Raw genomic sequence first — 26,116 nt, forward strand, 5'->3', positions numbered from 1 at the left:
AGATCAGCTACAGCGGCGTGCGTTCATTTGACCCTTCGGTGCCTCTCCAGCGGCCGGGACTCACGGTCCTGCCCTCCAACGCCACGCATCACCTCTTTTCCCAGCTCCACCCAGGCGTCACGTACCAGCTCTCTATACGCGCGTCCACCTCCAAAGGGTTCGGCCCCGCAACCACACTCAACGTGACTACTAATATTTCAGGTAGAAAATACGTTTGAATATGTTTTACTGTCACACATTCTTTTCATGTATCATATGTAGATAGTCAGCGAGGTGATACGTGGCCACTAATACAGACTCATGCTCTTCCTTCAGCCCCGACAATAGATGAGTACGATGGGTCAGAGGCCTTTCTGAATGAAACTGCAACAACCATCACTATCCTGCTCAAACCTGCCCAGGCCAAGGGAGCCCCTATAAGGTACTGCTTACATATACAGGACATAGTCAGACCCCGGCTTCTGTCAAAACAGCCTGTATTTGGCCAGAGTCCAGAGCTTCTAGCATGTGATCGCTGTGTATTTGTACATAGACAGTTCTTCTTTAATGTGAAGCAACGAGTAAAACATAACAATAATAAAGTAGTTATTTTTTGTAAATATGTTTGTGAGCAATGCATTGGTCACACTTGTGCATTACAGTACAATCAGTCATTATAATAATAATAATGCCAACCATGTTATTTTGAAGGAGTAACATTGAGGTATTCAACCTCCGACAACAGTGGGTGGAGGCATTATATTTTGGGGTTGTCTGTCCACCCGCTCTTAAGTTTCAACTGATTAGAATTTGGTGGTCAAATGTCACTGTGACCACAAAAAACACATTGTATACCATCATTTACGAAGTAATTTGCTAATTGTGACAATTTCACACAAATGTCTAATAGGATAGAATTATAATGACATGTTGCACAGACATGAATGTAAACTGCAACATGACTGGTTGGCAGGGACATACAACCAGTGGTGATTCTAGTTATGATATCGTATTCATCTTGAGTGTATTACTGTGTCAACAAATAATAATCTAACGATGTATTCACATCTTTTTCTCCTCTACAGTGCCTATCAAATCGTAGTTGAGGAAGTGAATCCTCACCGGACACGTCGTCAAGCTTCCTCTGACTGTTATGAGGTGACTATAAATCTCTTCTACGTACATGCATTTACAGCCTAATATATCTAATCTACATGTATTTATTTGCTGTCTTACACATTCAAACAAATGCATCTTAGAGTAGATAGACACCATTGTGTTCTGTAGACCATTGGACATTTAGATCCCACCTCATAGAAAGCTGACTTTTTGTTTGCAGAAAAAAAGTTCCAGTTTAGCGAACTGACATTGTCTTTGTAAGGCAGATCTATAGACATATTTGAATGTAAACATATCTTCTTTCTCAGGTCCCGGTTTCCTACCACAGTGCGTCTAGCGGTGGATCTCCATACTATTATGCCGCCCAGCTGTCCCCCAGCAACCTGCCGGAGCCGCTCCCCTTCACTGTTGGAGACAACAAGACATATCAGGCAAGACTTTTTATCTGAGCAACACACTCAGTGCGGAGTGCAGCGCAAATGTCAGGTGAAATGATAAATCAAATGGAAATTATAGTAAACTTGTAGCTTAAAATGCAGAAGAATAGGGATGTGGAATACACTTGCAGGAAAAAAAAGGTAACAGGCAAGGGGGAAATTATGTTAGAGCTACCTTGAGTTTTTATAATATACCTTAATGCAAGGGGGTTTATTCTTAACCATACCATATGCATGTGCCATCATTTCTTCATTTAAGCAAGTGCAGTAGTTCATGAGAAAATGGCGAGAAAATAAACATAAATGCCTTTGCATCCTGGATCCTGGATCCTGGATCAGCAGCAACAACATCTTTCCATCAGATTGAATTGAAATTTGTTAAAGGAACAGTTCAACATTTTGGGAAACGCGCTTATTTGTTTTCTGGCTGAGAGTTAGACAAGAAACAGTTTTGCAATGTAATGTTCATATTGAGCATACAGACATGAGATTGGCATCAATCTTAAACTGATTGCGAGAAAAGCAAACAAGCATATTTCTCAAAAATGAGAAAGTTAAGATATCCTGTAACAAAGAGACAAACCAAAAAAAACAAATCCTCTTCAGCAGAGATAATAAGTCAAATTAGTAGCTGACAATCTATGTATGTTTAGCCTCTTATAAAGTTTATTTCTTTTAATCCCCAGGGTTTCTGGAATCCTCCTCTGGCCCCGAGAAAGAACTACAACATCTATTTTCAAGCTGTTAGCAGCACGGAGAGGGTATGTAAATATGTGTTCGTGGGAAGAAGCACTAAAGACACAGTGAACTCATAATGCTCACCTGCTTGCTGCTATGAATAAATATACTGTATGTACACATTCAAAGAGACACTAATTACACTTTAACCACATCACAGCTTCTACCTGCAAGCAGTTGTGTCTTCTGAGAAGACCTAAAAACATAAAACAACTGCAGACAACTGAACATGCCCCACTTGTTTTTGCTTGTACTGTAAATACACATGTACAGTAGTTAACATACAAAGTCACCTTCTTTTAGTTGATGCTGTAGTGTGTTGTATGTGGACTTCATGTGTCTTGTTTTTCTTTAGGAAACTAAGACACAGTGTCTGAGGCTTGCTACTAAAGGTAAGAACCGTCTCTCTTAATACCACTTTATGTCAGAAAAGACCCCAGATCAGTGCTAACCTGGCCCAAATGTTTTGAATTTGGCTGCTGGGAGAAATTAGAGAATACATATTAAACTAATTTAATGCATCTTTATGTCTGGTCCGCTATGCTTATCTTTTTCTCGTTAAGGTGCTTACCTTCCCTTAACGAGTGTTCATAATCTGATATTTATTATTATGACTGATGCAGTGATTGTGTTGATAGTTGCTTTATGAGTATTAGTGGGGACCAGATAACTTAACACAACATAATGTTTTGCATGCTAGAGAGAAAAAAACATGTTCATGTTAAGTGTTTGTGTGCACGTTCAGCTCCTGTATGTGCACGCAGCCTAGATGTCCTGTTTTTACCAGCGACCATATGTTGATGGATTATCAGTCTGGTTTAATCCCCGGGCAACGTCACACACACACACACACACACACACACTCACACACACACTCACGCAAACACACACGAATGCACTCACACTGTTTTCAGGAAAGATTTTTAGAAATGCGGCTGATGGATCAAAGTAAGATCAAGGATAAACAGAAAAATACATTATCATGTTTTCAATGAAATTGACAATCCTGGTGGCCGGTGGCATTGAGCTTCAAACAACAGTGAGGTCATCTAAGTGTTTATTTTATTAAGGAACGCAGAACTAGAAAGCAAACGGAGGTGAAAAGGCAAATGAAAATATAACAAGTCCATTGATTGTAAACTAGTGGTCGTTGAAAACGGTCGTCGATACATTTTCTCTCTATCGTTTAATCGACTAATGCTTTCAGCTCCACGGTCACCAGTAGTGAACAGACTGCAATGATTAATGAACTAAGAGGAGACTGATTGCATTAATGTCAATGTAAGCGTTTCATTGTAATACAAATACCTCTGTACTCTATTGTGTCGACACTTAAACGCAGTTTAAGACAATATGAGGGAGATAAAAAGCCATAATAAAGGTTGATGTCATATTTACAGTAGTCATCATGATACTTGAATGTTAACGTAGTCCTACTGCATTATGGGTGTTATTGTGGTAAGGAAATAAGTTGCAATCACTTTCTGTACTCAGCTGATGTCATTGCTTTGACCTTCTAGTGCCAAAGGAGCATAAAACCAGACAGTAAAAGTGACATCATTTGCGGCGCAATCAGCCGTAATTGTTGCAGAATGAATCATCATGGCTGATTGATTTGTGTATCTTTTATAAAGACACTGTAAAGTAGCTTAGAGGATGAATAGTGTGGTGTGTGGCATTGTTCCACGCTATCTCCTTGTCCCTATAAAATGAAACAGCTCAGTGATCAAAGAAAAGGAACCAGGTTGAAAAGAACTGGCATTGTTCACCTTTTTTTCTCTTTGGGTCGCAGAGTTCAATGTGACCAAGACGAGTTAGTCTGTAGGCTCTTAGGAAATGCATCCCATGGGATAGATCAAAGGAGTGGTTCAATCCCCCCCCCCTACAGTGCCTGCAAGGTGTCATGTTTCCGCTCCCAAAGAAAAGGAAATGTGGAAAGTTACTGGGTTTCCAGTGTCCTCCTATTTCAAGATTGTAGTGACTAGAACAGGTCGGTTACTTCCCCCAAAGGCTGCGAGACAGAGATGACACCAGCCTTAGGAGGTCTTAGTGAAGCTGAACTTATTTTAGTTTTTCTTCTTCTTAATAAGGCAGACAGACAGACTAATGGACAGAGAGGTCAGACGAGCGTCGCCTCCTTTCTCTCTCCTTCCTTCCTCATGTGTGTGCACTCAACCGTGCATCCGGGAGGGAGGATTAAGCGATGGTGGTCCTATTAGGTCATCTGGGGTATTGTGTGTTGTCATTGCTGCCTCAGGGTGTTTTGTGTGTGTGCGTGTGTGTGTGTTTGTAACTCTGTGGGTGAGTTGTGAATGTTAGTGTACTGACCTGGATAATTTTTACAGACATTAAGAGCTACTGTCGACGTTATGAGGTCAGGTCTTGGGACTCAGAGCCTTTTAAAGATTGTTTTTGTCTTTGTTGTCATGTCTTGTTTGGATGCCCTTCACCCATCGACTGATCCGACAGTTATTAGCACTAAAGGAGGTGAAACCAGTTAGTAGGTAGTCATAAATGCTAAATGATTTGGAGTTTAAGCCACCCTTGTTTACCACAAAACAATACATTTCTTAATATTTAGGACATTTGACCTCAATTTATTATGAACTGCATAAGTAACTGCAGCCCAGCCCATACTGGATACATCATACATCTTATTTTCACAAGCTCATTACTTAAACTAATTATTTTTGGTCTAACAACATTATTTCCCTTTCATTTTATTTCCTAAGAATTGTGACCAAAATATATGCCATTACTCTGTGACATTGTTTCTAAAATATTAAGAATAAGACCAAAACCAGCAATAATATAAGTATGTACTAATTATTGCATGTGTAGCCAAAGCCTGATACATCTTATTCCTCTGTGCTATGGAGCCCCATTGTTGTCCAAAAACTATTAAGAAAGCATCCGTGAGCCGCACCGCTGCACTGGTTGACATGTTTTTTTTTCATGTGGGAGCTGTATTTTATTTTGAGTCAACCCCACATGCATTGTTCTGCTGCCATAAGTATTCTCTAGAGTACTAAGTGAGCATTAATCCGCAGCTGACAATAGTCCGCAACAAATTCACTGTTTAGTCCCCTTTTGAGTGGCGTTTTCTATGAACTAGAGTGCCCTATTATTTAGCTTTTAAAAAAAAGAATCCGTATATTGTGCTACAGACGGGGAAGGAAGTTGGACAGAACTGATTGTCGGTTCCCTGGCAATAAGAAAAATAAAGAATAATCTCCACCTCATCCTTTCAAAGCATTTCGGCTGACACACCACTGCTTCATCTATCAACCTGAGCTCCATGTTTTAGTGCAACATCGTTACATAATGACACCAGGCTGGATGGGGACCTTTCAAGGATTTCAGCAGCAGAAACAAATGAATACGTTCGGGTCAAAAACACAGAGGGAGATAAAGAGAGAGAGAGAGAGAGAGAGAGATTATGTTGATCTTGTTGATATTTAGCATTGGAAGTAGATTATTGTTTGATAGATGTATTGCATTATATTGAGTTATGTGCATATGTCTTTGTGTTGGATTATTTGGATTATCGTAATGCATGATAATGTTCTTACGTTGCGGGACAAACTACTCTGGCGTTATGGGATCAGATCACTAAGCTTAGGGGCATGAAAACAGATGCCGGCTCTCTTGCTGTTGACTTCCTGTGCACGATCACCACGGTTAAATCTCCGCCAGCAGCATGCACTCCGTATGAAACATCATTTGTGAATTATATATATATTCCAGGCGGACGGAATCGGGGAGTTCAGACAATCCTCTGAAGTCATCAGGAACAGAAATGAGTTTGAGCACAAGTAATATACTGTGACATTGGTGCAGAAGCATTGGACAGCGAAAGTCAAATTGCATTTCAAAAGCATTTCCCAATGAGAGCATGACTCTAATGATGACCTGAAGTGCACAGGCGAATGAACATTTCTTTATTTGCGTATATGTATTTCATGTATAGCGTGTGCAGCCGGGATGAGTCTGTAAAGATCTTGTTTCTTTGTTGCGTTGCTAAAACTGGATTAGATGCCTCCTGTAAAACACTCTACAATGTGCAGATATGAACTGTAAGAAGCGACTGGTGTGTGAGAACGTATTGTTAATTATGACCTCTGAGCCCAAGTACGTTCCTCAAACAAAACCTTTGGGTAAATTTGGATGCTTAATGACAGTTGCCATGGCATTCGTGTTTGCAGTTGTCTGACTTTTTCTTTACAAGGAATATTCAGAGTCTTGATATTTACCTGATCTTTAGCGGAGGAGTGGTTAAACCTTCCTGTTTAAACGGCTCCATGGGATTTGTTTCCTTATCACACTCACCACTTTCCTGATTTCAGGGCATTTTGTAAAGACATCTTGAGAGAAAAGCAAACATCATTCCTGAGGCTGTTCGGTGAAATACGTCTCCAGCCTTTGGTGACACAGTGGCACTGGGTTGCGTAAATACACTAGCTTGTCAATTAAATGAAATATACCACAAACTGTATGTTTCATACACATATACGGCCACCACGATAACGGTGCAATGACGCAAAGCAACCTAAAGCTCACAAAGCTGCCAGTACTTCGCTGAGGGATATCTCAGAGGTTACAGTGTTAGAGAAGTTTGTTATTTCAACTTCTGCTGTCCAGCAAGAAAAAAAGAAAACAATACAAAAGTCAGAACTACACATTTTTAAAACTAGATATTGCCAGTCCCTTTAACGTCATTCAGCAGCTTTTCACTGAAGCAAACTTTCTTTTAATGTTGGTTTTCACTTTGCATCTTGTAGATACACCAATGTTTAACAAATGGGGGTGTAATATGGTCTTGTGTCCACACCTAATACTACGAAAGCATCAATCATTACTGTAGTATTCTGGTAGTTTGAGCCGATATTCTGCGAGAGCCACAGTGTTGACGTTGTTTTATTGGCATTTATAAATGTTCTAGGTGCTACAGAGGAGCCAGAAGTCATTCCTGACCCCGCTAAGCAGACGGATCGGGTGGTGAAGATCGCTGGGATCAGTGCCGGGGTTCTCGTCTTTATACTGCTGGTGCTGGTAGCCATCCTATTGGTCAAGAAGAGGTGAGTGACAGACCACGCCCGCTGAATCAGCGTTAGTGGAGAATATCAGGAAGAGTGCATATACTACATGAACAACAGTACTACACCAACACACATGCGGATGCAAGAACACACATACAAATGTGCACCTAAACCCATTCTCTTGTTGTGTGTTGGTCCAGTATTTGCTGTAGTAACACCATCTTCCATCCATCTACCATAAACGTTGATCTCCCTATAGAACCAGCGTTATACATTCCTGAAGGTTGTTCTGTTTATTAGGCACTAAATAGCTGATGTCTTGATTTCCTGAGATCGAATGCATGCGAAAATATGGTGTTTCCAAAATTAGAAACTCCTGCCTCACAGTTGAGTGATTTAGTGCAGGAGAGATCTGAGGCTGTGTTGGTTTTCTTCTTCTTCTACTTGTGCCGTGCAGCTGTTGAATCAAAGTAGACGGAACAACAACCACTCACTGAGAGTAATACAGAGAAACACAGTGAAAGAGATCCTCAAGCAGACGATGTCAAGAAACTATTCAAGATTAAAATTAGAAAGTTCCAATACACATGGATTATATAAACACATCAGAGACGTAAGACATCCCAGAAACCTAGAATGTGGTATTTCAGAGGTGAAAGGAGACATAGATGAAGGTCCATTGTGCAGAGAAAAATAACATTTTGGAAAAGTTGATCGAGGAAAAAGGGCATAGAGGTGCTGACAAAGAAATATTTTTTTTAAATCCACTGAAGCACACGCGTTGCTCCACACACATTATTCGTTTAGGTTAACACACACGCACACACAAACTTTACTTCCATCTAGGTTAGCATGGCGAAGACTCCCAGTTGGTCCTGGTGTCAGCGTTTTGGCCTGTGATGTGTTACTTTGGTGCAGGGCTCCACCATGTGGTGGCCGAACACAAATGCAACGAGTGAGTGCAGCCGCAGAGCTCAACAGCAGCTGAATCAGTAGATCAAACAGACAGTAGGGAGAAGATAAAGCCCACGTCTACAATGCATTACAAACCTTTAATGTGTTATAAGCTGCTTATAGCACTGTATAATTATAGTTATAAGCACTCATATTCATATATCACTAATATAATACATTATAATGTGATTATAAGTTACTATAAGTGGCCATTGTTATATCATTACATTTATGCAAGAACAACTTGTCAAATTAATTTCTACTTTACTTATTGCAAACAATGGCCAACAATTAATTACTACTATGGGAATTATAATACACCATATTTGCAAGAAACACATTTTAGTGAGCAACTGACATTTATGAATTATTATGATACTTCAAGGTTCGATCCCCGGTCGATGTGACTTATTTGGATTGTTTAATATTATCACGTCAAAAGTCTGGAGCTGTAAGGAGAGTCATCTTCATGCTTTAAAGGCGGCCCCCACCCCTCCCCAAGTCTAGACGATTTGAGTTTTGCATATAACCTGCTCGCTATTCATCAAACCTGAGTAACTGTGAAGTTACACGAGGCTGAATTATGTCTTTGTACTTTTCAGGGCGTCCGTGTGCATATGCGCGCATGCAAGTCATGAAGACAAGTGAACGCGTGTAATAATTAACTATTACTAAACACGCCGTACTTCCTGTGACCTTTCAATTAAAAGCTGGTGTTCAGGGAACCTGAGTGCCTCATTAAAAAGAGAATAATTTGGAACCTAATTTGCATATTCAGGACAAATATCTTCATGTTGAGGGCCTTATATCGCATCTAAAAAAGTGTCGGCATAAATAGCGTGATTTTCTCATTGACTATCATGTATCCTGTACACATCACAAGAAATTTAAGATGAATGAAATTTAAAAAATACACCCAAAAACTTGACGGTGTTTGATCCACAGTTTGCACTGAGTGGCCTAAGTACAGCAACACGTATTACTGAGCTTCACCTATCCCTCTGAGGATGTGAAGCCTTTTGATAATAGGAAATTGGTCCAAACTGATCAGGTCAACTGTTATGTAATTGCACGCACAGCTGGGAGGAGTCTGTTGTTGTTTTGAACTGTAACCAGCTCTAGCTGCGTTTATGTATTTGGGCCAAAAAGAGACTTCAAATAAACACCAGATCACAAAGCATTCGAGGACTGCCACAGGACGACAGCGCTTGTGTGAAATATCATGTTAACATATTATATTTAAGTGTGTTTCTGACAGGTTGAAGCTATAAATCACAAGCATCAACAACTGAAGATGAATGGTATTTCTGGAAATAGAATATTTTCAAGTATTATGTTTAATTATGTGTCCCGGTTAAAGCTTTGTGTGGTGTTTTTACATAACTTTTTTTAAGTTACATTTTTAGTTTAATTTATGAGAACATATGCGACTGTGTAGCGAGCGACATTGATCAACTCGTGACAGCAGTTACTGGTTGAGGAAACGTATTTGCATATCTCTGCATGGGGTAGAAACGTGCCCTTGAGCTGCTAAAAGTGAGTCCTAAAAGTTTGATTTCAGTTATAAAGTTTGTTTTGAGCAATGACATCATTTGTGTTGAGATATGAAAACAGATCTGACATGTTTAGATTGGTGTGTGTGAACTAAACTGTTTCAAGTGTATTTGGAAAATGGATTTAATATGATCAGAGGATTTGTGAGCCTTATGAGAGTGAAGCTATGTTTACAGCATTTAGTAGTTTTTCCTTAAAGGTTTCTGGGGAGATCAATCTTCATTGTCATAAAACCGTTACAACTTTTAACAATACTGCATCTTTAAAATGGTGGGACATGATGACATTGCAATGACATCATGCTTGCTTTACAGGAAGCAAGCTGCGAGGTGTTACAGATCACAGAGCTTTGTACCAGTCAAATTATTTAGGAAGTGAATGATTAGGGCTAAAAGAAAACTCCGTTCAGGGACTTCTAAAAACAGCAAGTTCCACTAATAAATAGTGCATGAATATTTTATTAAAAAAGACGAGAAAGACTATGTTATTATTAATAGTTATTTGTTCTTTCAGTTATAGTTTTAGAAGTCTCTAAGCTTGTTTTGTAGTATTTATTTAGCATTAAACTTGAGTTTTGAGTAGTTTTTTTTTTTAAATAAATAGTCCCATAGTTATTATAACAAACCCTTGCATGACCCTTAAGTTGTAGCAATCAAACGGTGTTTTCTTCTGTTTCTGTTGTTGCTGGTTGGGACAGGACAGTAGTGTCCTAATTTGCACATTCATGACCTTTGTGTCTCATTCTTTGCTTTCTGATTGGCTCACAACCCCAGGAGGACCTACTATTCATACTCTTATTACCTGTAAGTAAACAACCAATCAACAATCAGCTCACCCAGCTGCTGTTATCTTATTGGGGCGAATTATTAGTGGCTAGTTGTTGTTATTTTTAAAGATGCAGTATACTTTTTTCAAGACAAAACACATCTTCAGCTCTGACCAACCAGCCCAAGCCATCCTCATTGACGCCGTGCCAGGGTGGGGGTGAGTTCACTTTCATGTCAGTCAGGTCAGGATTCTCCTTATTCTCCATCATTTATATTTAAGTATTCAAATTATAATTATAAAACGTTTTTTTTCTCCGCAAGAGAATGTTGATTGTTTCATGTCTTAAAATAACAATAAATGCTAAATCATAAACCATTTACACTTTAAAGGGAATAAACTGACAAGTGAACTGAACTGACCTCAGCCCTGGTGTCCTCTACATGCTCCAAAGTTGCTCTGAAGCAGGCTTATAAAGGCCAAAGTGGGCCATAAAGCAGAACTAAGCAGGCCGTAAGCGTGTTATTTGAAAAAAGAATGCTGCACTTGTGACTTGTAGCTCTTTGTGTGCATGTAGTCATGTGATCATCCATCCGCCCATCAAGTCACAGGTATCATGGTTCCTCTGCTGCACATGCTCAGTGTCTCAGTCAGCTTTACTGTGTGGAGCACATGGGTCTGATTTTGGTAGTTGTTGGTGGGTTTTCTCGTGCTGTGGGTACTCTCTACTTCTCTACTCTGTTTCTTATTGTCTCTCGCCGGCTGTGACCAAAATAGATCCCCAATCGCCTCTTTGCACTCCTGTTAAAAAGAGTTTAGTGCACTGTTTAGCAGTAACAACACCAGATATATATTCATCACTAGCTACTATGCTATTTACTGTCTAACATTTATCTTATTGTCCTCATACAGATCATCTAACTTTAAGTAATCTTTTTCCATATTTATAGCAAAATACTCAAAATATCCCCTTTTTGCAGTAGAGGACCATATTGACATGTTTTTAGTTTTCTTATTTATTATCAAGAGATTTGCGGTGTGTCTTGGCATTTATTTACCATTTTAATGATCAGGCATGTTCATTTTTATGAACACTTATCATGCTCAAATACAATTCAGACCTTACAAACTATGTAAAACGGGCACGCACATCCAAAAGATTCTCGGCAGTTTTGAGCTAATGCTCTTCTCCAGACTACAAATAAAACCTTAGAAATAAATAAAACAGTAAAAAATGTAAATAGAGATTAACTTTAGTTCTGGTCACAGCTACCCCTTATATACAATATATATATATATATATATATATATATATATATATATATATATATATCCTGTACCATTACACAGTATATGGTGGTTTATAATATATGCATCGCTTTCTTTCCTATTTTTCTGTTTTCTGTTGAACAATACATTCACAAACACGCACACAAACAGCTACACTTGGTCAGCAGCTAAACCAATGTTCCCGAGCGTGTGTGTGTGTGTGTATCATGTGTGTGTGGTCTTAGAGGTGGCGTTGGTGTATTTTTGGGGTGAAGAGGTAAAATAAACCAAACAAAGCATGCTTTCTGTCTGTTTACGGGGAAGAAGTCAGAGCTGTACATTGTATCAGTTATGCAACAATCAAACTTTCATCAAACCTCTGAGAGATTTCTTTATATTTATGTTATATAAGTGAGGAACTAACTCATAAGCAGGTCACATAAACACATAAACAATGTTTGCTCTCCTGTACAGATGTTGTCCTAACTGATGTACATCTATGGCTCTGGGTACACAATGTTCCTGCATGCTCTGACATGCTCGAAGTATTAAACCCTCTACAGTTATTTGTCCTGGGATGTTATGGATTGCACACATTAAGAGAGAGTTAAACCTTCATGTTTACATTTTAAACTGTTATTTTTCTTCACCAGGCACCGTTTTCTGTTGCTTACAAAGTCAAAAAGGCATATAATTCCACAATTTAACAAAAGCATGTGAAGAAAAATAGGAGATTAAATAAAAAAATCAAGTATTTCTAAAGATATCTTTCCTTTCATAATTCTGGACTGACTATTTATGATGTGACCTCGAGTCCTACTACTAATAATGTTGGCTGTGCTACTTTGGTTGGGTAATGGTTTCCCCTGAGCTTCTGTAGATCAAAAGTCATTCCCTCACTGCTGTTTTAATGGCATTTTCCTCTCTTTGCTGTCAGATGAAACCCAAATATTTAATACTAATGTCATTTTTTCTTTTGTGTTTTTTTCCCCTTTATTGAAAGCCTTCCTTTTGATAATGATCTTTGAAATTACAAAAAATGAGTTTCATACAATAAAATATATTTGAGAATAGAGCTTACATTTCTCATCTGACAGCTCATCTATGGCACAGCGTTTGATAACAGGTTTTTACTTTGCTACTTGTAGGTCATAGGCCATTTCCCCAGGGATGTATTAGATGTTATTTCCCCTCCGCTCCTTTAGCTGAGCCTGTTACATGCTGCCCCCCCCCCCCTTGCCTGTTCTTTCCTCTTCTCTTCCTCTCTTATTCTCTTCTCCCCACCTTTCTTCTTTTCACTTCCTTGTTGGATCTAAACTCGGCATCTTGAATCAGCAGCCTGCAGCCCATAGCCGTGCTTTTTTTTTTTGTGCCAAAAATGACATGATACAAAATCAGAGTATACCTTTATAATTTGAGACTATTCCTGACATGGCGGTGGTCTGCAGGCCAGCTGATGTTTGTGTATTTGTTTATAAAATGCCTGACTGTGTCTGTCTCTGCCCCTGACAGGAAACTGGCAAAAAAGCGCAAAGACGCCATCGGAACGACGCGGCAGGAAATGACTCACATGGTGAATGCCATGGATCGCAGCTATGCTGACCAGAGTGCTCTGCATGGAGAAGATCCCATGGCCGTGACATTCATGGACTCTCACAACTACAACAACAGATGTAGGTTCACGAACGAGACTATTGTTATTGTTATTATTTAGCATAAACATTAGTATTAACCGTGGACTATCGTCAAAACACAACTCAACAAGTGCACATGGAATCTAATATTCAGTTTTATCCTTTTACATTCTAACACGTCTACTTATTTTCTTCTTTCCTCTCTTCTATTCTCACTGATGAGACTTTGATTTAGATCTCAAGCTCAGTTGTCATTACAGCATTTACAGCTAGAATTATCGTCATGATTGATGAACCTTCCCAGTATTTTTTGGTTAATTATTTAGGTGTCCAATACAGTTTAAAGTGACTTCTTCAAATGTCTTGTTCTGTCTGACCAACAGTCCAAAACCCCCAAATATTCAGTTTATAGTGTTAGAACACAAAGAAAAGCAGCAAATCCTCACATTGGAGAAACAGGAACGAGGTTATGTTTGGTATTTTTGCCTGAGAAATGACTAAAAGGATTAATCGATGATGATTAACAGTTGCCAATCAGTGTCCTAATCGCCTAATAATTTCATCTGTTGAAACAACTCAAGAATATATTAAACCGTATCAGTTTTACAATTTAAAAAAAAACCATTGACAGTGTCAAAAAGTGTAGAAAGTTTACGTATGTTTATGTCTGATGTGTGAACGAAAGAATTGCTGATTGCTGAATTCTCTCTAATTCATGGCTTTACCAGACCACGTCGAGCAAAGCACAAATTATGGGATGGTTCTGTTGTAGATAAATGATCCTCGTATTTAAGTCATGGCTGGAGAACGTCACGTGTAGTCCATCCGTAGCCACACAAAGATATCCTCTTTGAATTTTCCTGCTCCCTTTAAGGTCCTCCTGTACGTTTTGAGTAACACTGAAATTTAGGAAATTTCCTCACCGTGTTTCCTCCCACAGTGCCCAACGATCCCCTGGTTCCAACAGCTGTGCTAGGTGAGACTCCTGGCATGGATGGATATGTCCCATTTACCACCAGCTCCCTTTAGTGATCACCCATCCTCATCTTAAAGCCTTGTAGCCCCCTCTTTGTTCATCATTACATACATAGGTCCCAATTTAGTGTCCTCAGACGACGTCAAAGCCTCCATTACATCCTGCATCCTGTGTTATGTTCTTTGATCTCTGTCAAGTACGTTTTTGTGGGTGAATAGTTTGGCTGGACTGAAGTTTCAGTACCACAATTTTGTCTCTTATCCACATTTTAGAAGTGCTAACACAGATCTCTAGTATTACCACAGATAGGGACACAGACATGAACTGAAATTAAACAGAAACACAACAAAAATACAAAATAGATGTTTGGATTTGGTTCAAAGGCAATCGAATGATCTGTAATGGATTAGAATACATGCGGATGGAAAAACTGTGTGTTCATCTTTTATCTTTTTTTTCGCCACCTAGTGCCAACACTCTGTGTAAAACATTGCCGGTACTAAAAACTCCAACAGCCAAGCACTTCATCCGTCGTGCTGCGTTATTCCCAGGTTCAATCACTCCCAATCCAAGCCATGCTTTCTGTTTCCTACTGAGAGTTATTGATATTCACAGTAATTACCATCATTCTCCCTCAGAGACCTCATTATTTCCACAGTTTGGAGTTGTTTTAAGGCGTGCCATTTCCTGTCCCAAAAAAACGACAAAAACCGATGCTTAAATGGAGGAAGACAATTTGTCACATGGCCAGCGCAAAACGACCACAGATTAAATCTGCGACATCAAGTGACAGTGAATAACTTGGTGCCTACAGGCCCGTGTGCTTGGCACAGCTTTTTCTATAAACTGGATCTCAAAGTCTGCTTGAGTATCTACCATCTGGTGCTATTCCCTAGGCTGAAGTGTGAAAGCTCTAGTTTTTTGCCAAGTTGGATGCTCCTCCAGCTCCAGTGTAGCACTGCAATGTGTTTATCTTTAGTTTAGTCTAGTTTTGACACTGCAGCATGATGCAGAGTTCTAACAAACCCTTCAGGGCTCCACAATCCACGCTGCCACCAAACTGTGTTAACTAACTGATCCATAGCCTTTGATTTAGAGCGAAGGCTGCAGTTATAATCTGTCTTGGCCAATCACATCACAGACTGGGAAGAAGTAGCAAATTAACAGGCAGTGTCGGGTCAAGTTTACTCTTAATTGGCCTGACGGGGGCCTAGCAAACCTTTAACGATCAGTAATGAGCTAACATGTCCTCAGAGCACATACAAGCATCAGCTGGACGAAATAAACAGTGTCAGTTAACAAACAGTGGTGGAGATGAAATCACTCGGTTGCTCTGCAACCCCGAGCTACTCCATTATACGAGCTGTCAGTCTGTGCGTACTGCTGTCAACTCACGTTATCCCCCGCTCACCTGGAAGTTCTGCAACAATTTGACCCCATAATTACCTGCCTCTATACTGCGTTTTCAACTTCCGAGCTCCCAAAATACAAAGTTAATTATATCATGCCATACTCACAAGTGATAATTAAACCGGAAACATTTCCACACTACAGAGCAGATGATTGATCGTCTGTGGTTTAAATGTATTGTTTCATTCCTAATCTAACAGATGCTGAAACGTGTTAATATTGATTAAAACCACCTATTTTTACAATTATGAGTGTGGAAGGTAGAGCTAGAGAGCTTGGGATAGCATAGTGAAATATGAATGAAGCGACAGTTGTAAATAGGACATTACAGTGGACTTAACAGCTCATTTTAAGTTGTTGTTTCCTGCTTCTTAGTGTCTTTTATGTTGCTAAAAGTGTGTTTTAGTCAAAGTGTCAAAATTCAACGCCACGCTCCATTGTTTTGTGAGATCATCAATGTTTTTCATCATCCATTATTTATGGACCTTTGGGGTCCATTGTACACCGATCAAAGGTTCCAAAGTAACCTGTACTTCATCTTCACAGTTTTACTAACAAATACTAACGAACAAATCCTTCCATTCAGCCGTCTGACTGAACCTTTTGCTCTTCTCTTTTCCTGCTGCTTTAACATGTAGTTCCAATCACAGGTGAGTTTAGACAGAGAAAGGTGACTTTTGGTTTGGTTCGCTATGCAGTATTTTCTTTTCTAGTTTTGGAAAGATGTAAAAGTCATTGTTTTGTTGCTTTTATATAGATAAAAGTAATGTGTTCAATATCAGTGAATGTAAATCCAACCTACCTTAACTTACAAAGCTTTTTACTGCATGATTCATCCCACAGGCCTGATTAAATACATTGGATCTGTTTTGTACACTAGACAGTATAAAACTGCGGAAGCGCTGATAAATGCCGCTCAAATTTTGGTAGGTTTGCAATTTAAGTGACCAGTAATTTCCCCTCTTGTAGATGAGAACCACAGTGCCTCTGGAGCGGAGAACAGCCGTCTCCTGGACGTTCCTCGGTATCACTGTGAAGGAACCGAGTCTCCTTATCAGACGGGACAGCTCCACCCCGCCATCAGAGTGGCCGACCTCCTGCAGCACATCAACCTCATGAAAACCTCTGACAGCTACGGCTTTAAGGAGGAGTATGAAGTAAGATTATAATAAACAATACTTTCATTAGCAGTACTAGGACCAAACACAGTTGTATTAGTTGCCTGACTGGTTCAGTTCATACTTTACAATATGTGAAATGTACACACATTTTTAATGTAGAGAGAAACACAAAGCTTATAAAGAAAGTGATGCTCCATTTGATGTTTTGGCTCTACATTCAAATGATAAAATGACTATTACGGTTGAGTTATTACTTTTATTTGAGAGTATTATCGCCTAAACAGTCAAAGTGCTACAAACTGTGTTTTATTTCCTCTTTTTATGTATCTAATAAGCATTATGTCACCATTCGTGTACCCATGGAATAGTCACTCAAGTACTTCTTCCTGCTCGGAGTCCTCCAGCAGGAGTGATATGTTTGGATCCATGACGTGTAATTTCCTTTTGTATATTTTTGTCTGTTGTTGGTGATACAGAGCTTCTTCGAGGGCCAGTCGGCCTCCTGGGACGTGGCTAAGAAGGAGCAGAACCGCACCAAGAACCGCTATGGGAACATTATAGCATGTAAGCAATCTTTATTCATCTATGTTCACAACAGAAGAGGTAGGAGAGAACAAATACTTACAATACATGTGCCTTTTGACATAAAATAGCCATATGTCCTGTAAGAAATATTTAATTTCTACATGCTTTCCTCTTTACCTCACTGTCTTTGTTTTTTATCTCTTTGGGATTGCTCTCTCTGACCCTTGTTCTCTTGCGTCTCTCTTTAGATGACCATTCAAGGGTTATTCTCCAGCCCATAGAAGACGACCCCTCCTCCGACTACATCAACGCCAACTACATCGATGTAAGTGGAAACGCATCGAATGCTACTATTGGCTCCCAACGAAACCAACGAAACCACACTCCCTCGCTCGTATGTCAGGCCTCTATACCTTTATTGCGTCTACTAGTCATCCATCGTGCCATTTTTACGCATCCCGCCACCCCGAAAACACATCATACATGCAGTACATGTGTCTTTCCCAGATGTCCGTTCTGTCTGCTGTCTCTCCATGCATGTGCATCCTAAAGTTATCATAGCATCCAGATGCAGCTAATTTAAATTACAATTTAGTCTAAATGAGTTACATCGGATAAAACTGTAGATTTGAGTTGTTATTTGGATTTAGTTGGACTCATTTTTACAGTGGGACGACCATTTAACGTTTACAGCTGAACAAAGAGAATTGTTGAGAGAGTTGACACAAAGTGGGACTCCAGGAAGCCGTGAGCTAAGAAATAGTCAAGTACATAACAGCATGTGTTAGAGCTAGCCGAGCTGCTTCCACCTGTTTTCAGTCTTTGATCTAATCTAAGATAAACAGCTGCTGTTGCTAGCTTCATATATATTGCACAGACACGAGAGTGGTATCAATCTTCTCATCTTACTCTCCACAAGAAGGGGATGAGAGTATTTTCCTTAAGCCACTGCATTCAGCCTTCAGTCTATTTATCTTTTTACTGGTCCATCCACTGATGACAGTATAGCATGAAAAATCTACTTTAAGCCTCTACAGAGCCTTAGTGTCTTCTTCTTTATGGAGTGTCTGTTCTTCTACGAGAGAAACTGAAAAGACAGTTTTTACACTTCAGGTCCATCCATCCTTTTTTTATCCATTTTATCTATCGTTTCTCCATCCATTCACCCATCACTACATAACTCCATCCTTTTCCATCTCCACCTCTCCACTCTGCTGTCATCTTTACAACAATCACCTGCATGTTAGTCTCTCACATTTGTTCTTTTTAAAAAAAATGCTAATACTGCTTATGGCATGCTTTTCCATAATATCATTACTTTCCATTGAAACTATCACATGCACGCTGCCACCTACATTAAACTAGAACTAGGATGAATAGAGTGGACACTCCCTGGTGTATCCAGCTTATCTTTGTCGGTACAGCTACGGTTAAGGCTGTCATGTAATTTGGCTTGTACTAAAAAAAAGAAAAAGCTTGCTTTGGGCTGCTTTTTGCTGAAATAATCTCAAACGGCATCAGGAAGTGTCCTTTCTATTCAGTCTAATTCACCATTTTTTTTTCTGCATGTCTTGTTCAAACTTCCATTATATCAGTGCAACTTTTCTTTTTCTGATTGACACTCACTGACATTGTTGTGCTTTCTTTCTTTCTACCTTTCTTTCTTCCACTTTGTTCTTTCTGCCTGTGGCTTGGGCTGTAGATTTGGCTGTACAGGGATGTAAGTATCACTGTGGATTCCTTCATTCACGCCCCTCAACCGTTACAATGTACATCCGTTCTTGCACTCGTCGCTACGTGCGTCGGGTCACGTTCTCCGCACATTTTGAGTTGCTGGGGCCTCTGCCGCATGAAAGATTTCACACCACCTTGCCCCCCCACCAGTCTTGCTTACATCCCACTATGTGCCGTATATTTTACTTATGCGTGGTACCTTTTTGTGTTATTGCCATCAGGAAATCCCAATCAGTGGTTGTCAAAGCTTTTTGCACCTGTCTGTAGATTTTAGCATCACTTTGAGCCTAATTTTTGCAATTTTTGATCATTCGGAAATGACAGGTAGAAGCACTGAGACTAAAAGCTCTTCGACGTACCTGAAGAATTAGAATACACAGTGTACATGTTGCCCAAAGATGACAACTACATTCATTATATCATCAAAATATTTCTGTTAACTTCAGCACCATAATCGTTCTATCTCCACGGGTGAGAACAAGCTTCCAGATTAGTTTGGACAGTTATAAACTGTGATAATAGATTTATTTTTTACATTTTACTTGGAGACTTGGATATTAAGTTGTTGTGTTATGGTGTTTTGTTTTCAGGGCTACCAGAGACCAAGTCACTACATTGCTACTCAGGGTAAGATACTGAAACATTTCTTCATTGCTTCAGTTTTCTTCACACATAGTAACCGTACAAAGTGCTGACCGCGTGTCTCTGTGTCTGTGTGAAGGTCCTGTTCATGAGACCGTGTACGACTTCTGGAGGATGGTGTGGCAGGAACAGTCGGCCTGCATCGTCATGGTAACCAATCTGGTGGAGGTCGGAAGGGTAAGTTCCTCTTCTTGTGCAGTGGAACTGGGCAAGGCATTATTCCTGGCGCCCGTAGTTGTCAAATGTGTTTTTTACATGCATTTTGTCTCGCAGAGATTATTCAGGCCCTTTTGACAATCGCATAGCCAGATGAATAAATCCAAACAAGTCAGACGTCATGAATCAGAATCATGTACGATTTTGAAGTAGCTTTAGCACATACACCAGAAAGATACTGAAAGATATTATTTTGTATCTTTGATAGTGTTGATGTATTCTGAATTGGTGATAATTGAATAAAAAAGAAAGAAATTCATCTCTGCTGTGCTGCTGTTTTATTGGTAAATCTGCAATATTTAGGGAATTATAATATATTTTTTGTATTACGTAAGATGCTGTATCTGCCACATGACCCAGGTCTTTGAACACGTTGTATTCTAATCACTATACTGTATTTGATTAAATGTGAAATGTTATTTTTGACAGGTTAAGTGCTATAAGTATTGGCCAGACGATGCAGAGGTATACGGAGACTTCAAGGTGACGTTTGTGGAGGTTGAACCTCTTGCTGAATATGTGGTCCGCACATTTACACTGGAGAGGGTGAGTACAATATGTTTAGCTTACATTTTGCATAATTAACATTATTGTTAAATAACGGTTAAATGTGGAACTTGTCTAGTTGAGGATGTGTTTATCTCTTCTGTGTGAGTTCAGCATTAGGTTTGAGTCATATTCAACGGCTGAATATATAATGACAGGCTCCATTAAATGTAATCTAAAGATGTCTTTTGTCTCCATCCCAGCGTGGTTTCAACGAGGTGCGGGAAGTCAAGCAGTTCCACTTCACAGGCTGGCCTGATCACGGAGTTCCATATCACGCCACAGGACTACTTTCCTTCATCCGCAGAGTCAAAATCTCAAATCCACCGTCTGCTGGTCCAATTGTGGTCCACTGCAGGTATAGAAATACATAAAGACGTTTACATACTCCTCAACACATGATTAATATACACCCTTATATCTTAAATATACATACCATAGTAATAAATAAATCAGCTTATCTCTCTCAAGTATCGCCTTGAAGAATGATTTCTCTGTGGGTGTTTCTCTCTGCAGTGCTGGAGCAGGGCGGACAGGCTGCTTCATAGTAATCGACATCATGTTGGACATGGCGGAGCGAGAAGGTGTGGTCGACATCTACAACTGTGTGAAGGCTCTTCGCTCTAGGAGGATCAACATGGTACAGACTGAGGTGACTGCATTACCCATCCTCCATCTGCATCCACATCTTAGACAATAAAAGCGTGAGACTCAGCCTTCAGCATGTGTGCAGGCTGAAGTGACGACATCTATCTGCCACCCGTTCATGTCGTTACGTAAACACAGAAAACAAACAAAATGAATTCCCTACACGTTGGTTCTCTGGAGACGACGAGGCAAAAAATATTATTTTTTTTATTATTTTTTATTATTATTTATTTATTATTATTTTTTATTATTATTACATAGGGACCACATGCTCCATGCATTCTTTCATGAAATTAATTAGAATCTTAATCTGTAGCAGTGTAACAACAGTTTATGTCATCCGTCACAATAAAGACAATCACAGCCATTCACTAAAGCAGCATTCAATTCACATTGAATTTCCTGTGTGGACTGAGTGAAGTAAACCAAAACTGGACGGTCCTCATGTCATCTCGTTCATAGCTCCATGTCCCATCGGTCGTCACCCACTCAAAGTGTCGGCATGCTCACTTTCATTCGGCATCACAGCTGCTTGTGTTCACCATGTGACACGTTCTGTGTGTTTGATTGTTTGCCAATGTTTTTATCTAGTGGTGAAATATAATAACATAAATGTCTTGAATTTTATGTCTTCAGGAGCAGTATATATTCATCCATGATGCCATTCTGGAGGCGTGTCTATGTGGAGAAACAGCCATACCAGTCTGCGAGTTCAAAGCTGCTTTTTATGAGCTGATCCGCATCGACTCGCAGACCAACTCGTCCCATCTGAAGGATGAGTTCCAGGTAAACCTAAATAGAATCTGTCTTCCACCCTAAAAGAAACACTCCTATCTCCCGAATGATCATGCAGCTTCTTGCAGTATATTTTGCCACATTTTCGAATATGAAGCCACTCAGATTATCAACCCTGAAATGTAACTTTGTCATTTAACTCCAACTCAGAAGCAACCGTCAGAAACAAAGCAAAACAACTGTATCAATGCATGTTTTACATTTACAATAAAGCTGTGCAGCTGAACATAAAGAATAACTTTAACATTTTTGAACCTGGAAAATACCTATTTTCCCATGTTTTTGTGTCCGACTGACTAATTGGGACAATTTTTTTAATTGCTCCAGTATGGAGGGAGCACGCTGCAGCTTTTAAGGGTAATTGTGCAGCAATATAATGTTGCGTGAGTCAGTCTCTGTTAAAACATAGCAACCAGGCGGCAGATTGTAAGCACGCATCCAAGAGGAAGCAACGAAAATGTCACAGCGTCCAAATATAGCGAGACAAAATAAGTGGTCAAAGCTTGCTCCAGAACCAGAATGAATCTAATAACTCTGCTTGTGCACTAACTTTCATATTGTATATCTGTCTCTCTTTGTTCAGACGTTAAACTCGGTGACTCCTCAGCCTCAGCCTGAAGACTGCAGCATCGCATTGTTGCCTAGAAACCAAGACAAGAACCGCTTTATGGACGGCCTTCCTCCTGACCGATGCCTTCCCTTCCTTATTACGATAGACGGAGAAAGCAGCAACTACATTAATGCTGCTCTGATGGATGTAAGTGTAGAACACACGCACACGCACACGCACATACATTAAGGTTGTGTTATTTTCAACGCATCCACCGAGAGCGGTTTGGGACATTTCACACCGTGTGTGTTCTTTTGTTGACGATAACATGTGCAAATAGCCTTTTAGACAGATGTGTTGCTTTAACACAATTTAAATGTATGCAATGTGAAAAAGTATTTAAAAAAACTGTGTATGATGTCCCAAACTGCAATCAAAAGTTGTTGAAAATGATACACGCTGTTTAACAAGTTATACACAAATGATGATCGAGAGAAACACGTGTACATGCAGATATTTATGCATAATGCTTATGCAGACAACACACACACAGACTCCCCTCCCTGTTTGTGTGATGCTGTGTTTGTGGTTTTAGCAGCAGAAGGCTAGAGACAAATCCAGGTTCTGAAAAGACCACTAGCTTCTCTGGCCACCACCCGATCAGTAACAGCCTCGTTGTTGCAGGACATTGTTTGCATTGGCAACAGTTGACAACACGTTGCCCGTGTACCGTGACTTGAACAACAAAGTCATTAAGTAGGTTTAAATTTAAGGTAAGATGGCAATATCTGGTCATTGTCTGACTTACAATTTAATGTTGATCAGCAGGTCTGATAGAACAGGCAGCGGGGAAGACAGTAAGGGGCGGGCTGTAGATACAGTATGATAATGGCTGGAACACAAAGTGTAATATATGCATGGTGTGGAAAGAAACCTGGCTTCTCTCCAACAAAGCTGTTGGACGACAAAAATACTGTAATTGCTGTAGAACTTAGCAATTTTTTAAAAGTTTATATTTAAAGTTAAGTCACTTACCTTTGGCCTCTCTCTAACCAAGCTCTCAGAGGAGTTCCAGGTAACGGGATCTTACTTCAAATCTCCAACACTGGATTTGTTTCATGGCTTCAGTGTCATTCTGCCACCAGGTTCATGTTTAGCCAAGCCATTTACACCCTCAATCCTAAACCTGACCCCCAACATCATCCACTCCCATGTCTCACATTTGGCTGCACATTTTCATTCAGGATGAGTCGGGCTCAGTTCACTTTCAGTTCAGTCAGCTTGTTATGTCAACAGAAACGTTAGTCTTTTGGTTGATTTTATTTAGACAACATTGGAGACATTTTGAACTGAACATAAAGTAAACTGGCCCTATTAGATATAGATGCACAGTGTATTTTGTAAATGTAAAGCATGCTCCTCACCTTCACATTTGATAGGCCCACTGCATGATCATGTGACCAAACATCACCCGTGTTGCTTGCTGTCCCACAAATTGTCCCACAATGCTCAGCTGTTTGTGTTTTGATGTGTGCGTGTACAGTATGAATGAAACCAAACAGGATGTGTATGATAAGCATAACCTATTGCTTCCCATTGTGAAATGACACCACTGTTTGTATGAAAGGCCTGACATTATTTCCGTTGTCTTGTTTCCTGCAGAGCTACAGACAGCCTGCTGCATTCATCGTTACCCAGCATCCTTTGCCTAACACTGTCAAAGACTTTTGGCGTCTGGTTTACGACTACGGATGTACCAGTTTGGTGATGCTGAATGAGATCGACCTGGCTCAGGTAATTCACTTCAGTGTTGGCTTAGTGTCATGACGAAAACATTACATCATGTGAAATATCTGTCACTGTTTTTCTTTCTGTGAGGATGATATTTTATTTTGGAGATATAACTCTTAATAACAATAATATAGGATAACTTTTCATAACTTTATCATACTGTAAACATACTTCTATACACGGGCACAATTAAGCATAAAACAAAGAATGATATCTGATAGATCCAACAGTCAGAACCAAGAATAATCAACCGGGTAGTAAAAGCTCTTGCAGACCGCTCTGGAACCATTACTGGGGTCAGCTGTGTCAAATAAAAATCTAATTAAACTCCAGTCTGACCAGAGAGAAACCTTTATGATACTGGAGAAGATAACCCTGTCTTGCAGTTATTGCAAATTTGTATTAAAATGCTAATATTGGCTTAAAATGTCTATCCTCAAAGTCAACATCACAGAGGTCAGCATATATTAACAGACTTTTACGAGGGTAGAAAGCGGCTCTTTGCTCACCAAGGCCTCAAATAGGCATAAACCAAACAACATATAGGAAAATAATAGTTTGCTTACAACATTGAATTTATCCGCTGCTATTTCTTGCTGTTTCTCTCTGTTTTTTATAAAGTCTATTGTTGTTTTTTTGCATTGTGCCGTCTCTAAATGCTGTCACTGTTTCTAAGCAGGGTTGCCCTCAGTACTGGCCAGAGGAGGGCATGCTGCGTTATGGTCCGGTCCAGGTGGAATGTATGTCCTGCTCAATGGACTGTGATGTCATCAGTAGACTCTTCAGAGTCTGCAACCTCACCAGGGTTAGTAGATTAATATTGTGTTCATGTGGTAACTCATCAGTCTCCGATATAGATATAGATATATAATAGAATGCATTCCAATAAATGTGTGTGTTGTTGGATCTTTTCAGCCACAGGAAGGCTACCTGATGGTCCGTCAGTTTCAGTACCTGGGGTGGGCGGGGCACAGGGAAGTCCCCGCCTCCAAACGCTCCTTCCTCAAACTGATCTTGCAGGTCGACCAGTGGCAGCGTGAGGGAGAGGAGGGAGAGGGAAGAACCATCGTGCATTGCCTGTGAGTTCACGCCAAACGTACAAAATCGCATGTGCTTTACTTTATTTAGTAAGAGTTTGTTTGTGGAAGACGATCTGTTGCACTATAAGGAACAAAGGAGAAGTCTGTTGACTTTGTTTACTACAAAAGAAGCGAAAAAATGATCTCGCAGTGGCCGACAAGGACTTATATCCACTTGAGGGATGGTAGTTAATACCAGTTATCTTGGCACCATTTGGGGATTAGTATAGAAAGTGTTAATGACTCATAAAACTCACTCAGAGTGACACCTCTCTTTACACAGAATGTCTCTTTGTCCGATGCTGCACAAGCTTTTACTGACGAGCAGGGCGATTTGTTATCCGTGTGTGCCAAAAATCAGTGCCAGTAGCACTGGGAGAGGTGGCAACGCTGCATATGAAATATCATACTGTGCGTTTTGTCACATACCTCTGTATCACTCTCTGTGTGTTTGCAGGAATGGAGGCGGGCGTAGTGGCGTTTTCTGCGCCAGCAGCATTGTGTGTGAGATGGCCAAGAGACAGAGCGTGGTCGACGTCTTCCACGCCGTGAAGACCTTGAGGAACAGCAAACCCAACATGGTGGATACTCCGGT

The 26,116-nt window shown here is 40.0% G+C and overlaps 1 protein-coding gene across 4 annotated transcripts in view; it reads left to right on the top strand.

Annotated features, from left to right (window-relative positions):
• Window positions 1–26,116, top strand: part of ptprk (protein tyrosine phosphatase receptor type K) — a 97,484-nt gene that overhangs the window by 68,332 nt on the left and 3,036 nt on the right. Inside the window, exons 14-37 of one of the 4 annotated variants that reach the window (XM_079180219.1) lie at window positions 3–201; window positions 316–421; window positions 1,065–1,137; window positions 1,407–1,529; window positions 2,222–2,296; window positions 2,629–2,665; window positions 7,216–7,351; window positions 10,594–10,623; window positions 13,367–13,527; window positions 16,844–17,031; window positions 17,472–17,559; window positions 17,769–17,845; window positions 19,223–19,240; window positions 19,845–19,881; window positions 19,976–20,073; window positions 20,542–20,658; window positions 20,862–21,016; window positions 21,175–21,310; window positions 21,943–22,092; window positions 22,685–22,858; window positions 24,314–24,445; window positions 25,122–25,247; window positions 25,358–25,521; window positions 25,979–26,114. In XM_079180219.1, the coding sequence (XP_079036345.1) occupies window positions 3–201; window positions 316–421; window positions 1,065–1,137; window positions 1,407–1,529; window positions 2,222–2,296; window positions 2,629–2,665; window positions 7,216–7,351; window positions 10,594–10,623; window positions 13,367–13,527; window positions 16,844–17,031; window positions 17,472–17,559; window positions 17,769–17,845; window positions 19,223–19,240; window positions 19,845–19,881; window positions 19,976–20,073; window positions 20,542–20,658; window positions 20,862–21,016; window positions 21,175–21,310; window positions 21,943–22,092; window positions 22,685–22,858; window positions 24,314–24,445; window positions 25,122–25,247; window positions 25,358–25,521; window positions 25,979–26,114 (2,736 nt within the window). The remainder of the gene's footprint in view (window positions 1–2; window positions 202–315; window positions 422–1,064; window positions 1,138–1,406; window positions 1,530–2,221; window positions 2,297–2,628; window positions 2,666–7,215; window positions 7,352–10,593; window positions 10,624–13,366; window positions 13,528–16,843; window positions 17,032–17,471; window positions 17,560–17,768; window positions 17,846–19,222; window positions 19,241–19,844; window positions 19,882–19,975; window positions 20,074–20,541; window positions 20,659–20,861; window positions 21,017–21,174; window positions 21,311–21,942; window positions 22,093–22,684; window positions 22,859–24,313; window positions 24,446–25,121; window positions 25,248–25,357; window positions 25,522–25,978; window positions 26,115–26,116) is intronic. The other 3 variants (XM_079180220.1, XM_079180221.1, XM_079180222.1) reach the window with 3 other exon arrangements.

This window comes from Pholis gunnellus, assembly GCF_910591455.1.
Source record: "Pholis gunnellus genome assembly, chromosome: 19".
Taxonomy (NCBI): Eukaryota; Metazoa; Chordata; class Actinopteri; order Perciformes; family Pholidae; genus Pholis; species Pholis gunnellus.